We start from the raw sequence: 5,331 nt of genomic DNA on the forward strand, positions 1-5,331 counted from the left end.
AAAAAAAAAAAAAGAAAGAAAAAAACAATAATAATAATAATAAATGTTGTGTTTTATTTATGATCAAATGTTAATTTTTTTCTTTTTTTTTTTTTTTGTTACACAATTAGCGTTGTCCAATGATTAAATATAGTTTTCTTTTTTTTCTTTTTTTTTTTATAGTTTTTATAAAGTTTTGTAAACGTGATGGAATCTTTTTTTTTTTTTTTTAAAAATAAGCATTACTCGATTGTAAAAGTTTTTTCAATTCTTCCTGGGCGTGTCATAAATGGCACAATATGCGTTTTTGATCGTAGAGAGAACGTGGAAAGTGCATCGCAACCGTTGGCTTTGGACTCTTGAGAGACTCTTCCGAGTCTTCTTTTTTTTTTTACCAACTTCAGTTTGTTAGTTTCTGTTTTGCGAGTCGGACCCGACACGAACGAGTGAGACCCGTAAAAAAATTTCGATTTGCCGATGAAAAATTCGTTAAATATTTAAATAAAAAAAAAATAAATTATTCGGTTTTTAATTATTATTATTATTATTTTTTTTTTTGACGAATTCTCGGACCTTGACCTTTTTTTTTTTGTTGTTTTCGCCACTGTCATAGTTTTGTTTAATGCCCAACTTAATTCAGTATCTATGTTCGTCGGTAGGTTTTTTTTTAAGAGTCGGTTTTAAACTAGTTTGTATGTAAAAATCCTAGGTTACGATGTTTATATGGAGGTCGAAAATGATAGGAGAGATATCAAAAGATTAGCATGATCGTAACCGTTAGAAAATAAAAAAAAAAAAAAACTAGATTCTTATTTTCCAGGCGAAACGTGGAAAAAAAAGTATGCAAGGAAATAATAATAATAAATATATTTAGTAGGAAAAAGTAAAATTTTGAATAATAATAATAATAATAATATATTTTAGTTGAAAAACTTTCGATGTATCTTTTATAAATGTTTGTAAAAGTTTAAAAGTGAATTTTTTTTATTTTATTTATTTATTATTATTTCTTCAAATACAAAATGGATACGAAAAAAAATAATTTTTTTATTACATTTGTAATGATGATGATGATAATTTTTATTATCTCAGGTAAGTGAGTGAAAGTTTTGCATTTGGGTGTGTGTGTGTGAATTTTTGTAAAATATTAAAATTTATAATTAAAATTGAATGGATTTTGATTTAAAAAAAAAAAAAAAGGGAAACGGATGGTTGGTTCACATTAGATTCAATGAAATGTAAATTTTTATGAAAAAAAAAAAAAAAAGAGGGAATTATCGTCCAATGAAAAACTTTAAAAGATTTTTTTTTTTTTGCCTTTAATTATCAATAAAAATTTTTTTTTAATAAATCGAATTCATTAATTAATTTTTTCATTTAAAAAATGGTTTATTTAGTCATTTATTAATAGTGTTTATATATCTCAATAAAACAACACAAAGAAAAAAAAACAAACGTTTTAGTTCGTAAATATGATTTTTAAAATTGGTTTTTTTTTTTTTTAATGCCTTCATCGACCTCGATAAAAAAAAAAAAGTAGAGAAAAAATTTCATTTTTTTCCCTTCAATGCCACCTGGCAATTTCATAATAATATCCAGATATATTGACGAACCGTCGTTATCGATTCCAGTAAATTATTTTTATCCTTTACCTCCAATCGATCGATAATTAATTAACAATTATTGATAAAAAAAAAACCTTCGAAAAAAATAATTATATAAAATTAGAAAGTTTTTTTCATTGTCAATACGGGAATAATATAGTATAGAAAAATTTTGACATAGTTTTTCTTTTTTTTTTTTAACCTTATCTTACTTTCTACCCTTAGGGAACCCTCTTGAATAAAAAAAAAAAAAAAAAAAAAAAAAAAGAAAAAAGTTAACTCAAAATCCACGAACTATTATTGTTCATAAAAAAAAAGGTATTAATTATGTTAATTAAATTTAAATTTAAAACCGGATAAAGAATATACAATTATTAACCATCCGTTACCGTTTTAATTTTTTTTTTTTTACGAATAATATAATAATGATGATAAAATATGTATTTTGGTTTGAGAAATAATTTCTTTGAACTGACGACGTATAATTATTTTGTTTTATCAGGTGAGGTCTTTCTTTTATTACAAAAACGAAAAAAAAAAAATTGTAAAATGGGAATAAAAAAAAAAAATATTATTGTGAAATAGTTTTTTCTTTCGTTAGATGATCACGTGGGAGATGAAATTAAATCTCTTGTAACGCAACAACAGCAGCAGAGACAAATAAAAAAAAAAATTGATAATAAAAACCATTTCTTATAACTATTAACATTTACCCCGTTCTACCACTTTTGTTGTCACATTAAAAACGCAATTAAATAAATCACTGATAATAATAATAATTTTTTTTTTTTTTTTTGATAAATTTTTAAATTCTTATATAAATAAATAAAAAATAGTGAAAACGACAAACACACAGACACACACGAGTTTATTTTTTTTTTTAAATTATTTATGAAATATTTTATATTGAATTTAAAACGTTGACGAAAATGTCTCAATGAAAATGATACATTATTATTATTATTATTATATTACCATGATTTTTTTCTTTTTTTGTTTTAGCAAATGGGGAAAATTATTACGTATGCCCAAGGGATTTTATACTCGTTGACAGAAGCTGTTATTTTTTTAGCACATCTCCCGACACATGGCGAAACGCTTATTTTAATTGCAAAGATAAAAACAGCGAATTGGCTTTGGTGAAAAAAAAATGGGAAGACAAAGCGTTGAGAGGATTTTTAAAAACGGGAAAAATGGGCGAGTACATAAATATATATATATATATGATTTATTAAAAATTTTATTATTGGCAAAGAATTTATAAGTCCCAAAAATTATTTATAAATAATACTACTCTGTTATTATGAGAATCAATAACTTTTACTTTTTAAATATTTTTATTCGAAAAAAAAATGTTTTTGATCTCGATTAAATAAATCATTTGAATTTGTTTCCCTCCCATAAAATAAATACTAAACGCGATTCGAGGGAAAATAAATAATCTTTCATATCAACGGGAATATTAAATTTAATAAAATATATAATTATATATGAAATTTAAATCCCCCCACCCTCTCTCTCTTTCTCTCTCTCGTCTGGTTTGTTTACAACACATTTTCAAATTGCAAAAAAAAAAAATAAAAATAAAAATAATAATAAAATCCAAAAAACCATGGAGAGAGAGAAAGTCGTAAAAAAACAAAAAAGAAATAAAAAAATATTAAAATTTTTTTTTTTTAAATATATTTAACCTTGGTTGTTGTATTGTTTCTTTTTATTAGTTCTTTTACCAAATTTAGTAATTAATATTAATTTGACTCTAAAATAATTAGACCCCTACACTTTTGAACTGTTTTTAAATCATTTAAAAAAAAAACTTTTTTTTTTCTTCTTCTTCTTATTCGTTATAATTGTGATAAAAAAAAAAAAAATTATCCTTTGATGTGCAAATGAATCTAATCAAAGATAATTAATCATTAATTTAAAAAAAAATTCACTGATATAATTTTTGAATCGAAATAAAAAGAAAAAAAAAATTTTTTTTTTTTTTTTAATAAAAGTTTTGCCAATCAATCAAAATATATCCAGGCTTAAAATAAATCTTCTTGATTAAATTAAAAAAAATTTTTTAATATTATTATTATAACACGTGTCTTATAATTCAATATATTATTCATTGATAATAAAAAAAAAAAAATTTACAGGACTTGCTGATAGATGGATCGGTGGTATTTATGATTGGAAAAGTATGAGATGGGTTTGGGGATCCAATGGTCAACCTTTAAGGTACAAAGGTTTCGCTAAAAGAGTTCGTAAAAATTTACACAACAGCAATCACCAATGGAAATGCATAAGCATGAATTCGAGTTTTAAATTCAGGTAAATAACTTAGAAAAATCATTCATCATCATCATCATCATGATTATTATTAATTTTAATTGTTGTTATTAATTTTTTTAGGTGGCAGCCTAAAATTTGCATGAAAGAACTTCAATACATTTGCGAAACTCGGCCTCGAAATAATTTTGTGACCAAATAAAAAAATAAGAAAAAATTCGAACAAGAGTAAAAATATATATATATATTTTTTTTAATAGTTGTTGTAACATGTATAAAATGATTTTTTTTTATTTAAATTAACATTAATTGACTGTTTATAACAGTCGTATATTTTTTGTATATTAATAATAATAATAAAAATTATTTAATTTTTGAAAAGTATTTCTTCAAAAATGAAATACATTCAATTATTATTATTATTATTTATAATTTTTAAGAGATTTTTGTAACCTTGAAATTTGAAAATAATCACGGACAAAGGATGTTGTTTACCTTATATACATATATATTTGTTATAATTTTCTTTTAAAATGACCAAAACTTTTCAAAACTCGTAAAAATCACGATATATATATATAAAAATACGAGAGGAATTTTTTTTTTTTTTCAAATAATAAAATATAATTAAATTTTATTAACAAGAAATCAATAAAAACCCATTTTAAATTCTTTTACTTGCGATTCGAAGCACGCCCATAATATATATATATATATTTCCGCATCATTATTATTATTATTATTATTTTCCGATCGAGTTGAAGGACATTTTTAATATAAGGTAATATAAATTTTTTTTTTTTTTTTTTCAAAACAAAACTATTATTTATTTAATACAAAAACCTGGTAATGAAAACTAATGCTTGTTTTATTACCCGACAAATTATTATTATTATTATTATAAATCGTTAGAACTCGATTTAATATATTTAATAATTTTTTTTTTTAAATTTAATTTAATTTACGTGTGTGAATTATTATTATTATTATTATTTTGTTAATCGGAACCGGAGAACGTGTTAAACGGGTTCTTTAAATTAAAAATTTTGACTTGCGAACGGAATCATATTATTATTATTATTATTACAGCCTTATATGAGATGTGTTACCGGTCAATAGTATCTCTATAGCATTAATTTATTTTTTTGTTATCCAAAATGAATATTCAGGATGCGGATATTCGGTTATTTAAATCAGGTATACGATAGAGACAGATAGATAGATAGATAGGTAGGTAGGTAGGTAGGTATGTATGCTTCGACCGTTATAAAAAAAAAAAAAATAATTGAACAAACGCCAACAAAACAATTTTTTTTTTTTTTTCTGCAAAATAAAATTAAATAAAATTTATGTATAAACGTCAATGATGGGAATACGTGAAATTATTATCAATTATATATATTAACGTGTGTCTATGTTTGAATTTTAAATTCTTTTTTTTTTTTTTATTTACGTATCGTAAATAACGACA

The 5,331-nt window shown here is 22.6% G+C and overlaps 1 protein-coding gene across 1 annotated transcript; it reads left to right on the forward strand.

Moving 5' to 3' along the window:
- Positions 1 to 2,021: 2,021 nt before the first annotated feature.
- Phum_PHUM458550 (uncharacterized protein) lies at positions 2,022 to 3,329 on the forward strand (the record flags this gene model as incomplete). The annotated part of the gene is made up of 3 exons (XM_002429945.1): positions 2,022 to 2,085; positions 2,586 to 2,784; positions 3,323 to 3,329. 3 exons carry the CDS (start codon positions 2,022 to 2,024, stop codon positions 3,327 to 3,329), a joined length of 270 nt encoding a protein of 89 aa, XP_002429990.1.
- Between the last annotated feature and the right edge of the window lie 2,002 nt (positions 3,330 to 5,331).

Source organism: Pediculus humanus, genomic scaffold, assembly GCF_000006295.1.
Source record: "Pediculus humanus corporis 1103172108237 genomic scaffold, whole genome shotgun sequence".
NCBI lineage: Eukaryota > Metazoa > Arthropoda > Insecta > Psocodea > Pediculidae > Pediculus > Pediculus humanus.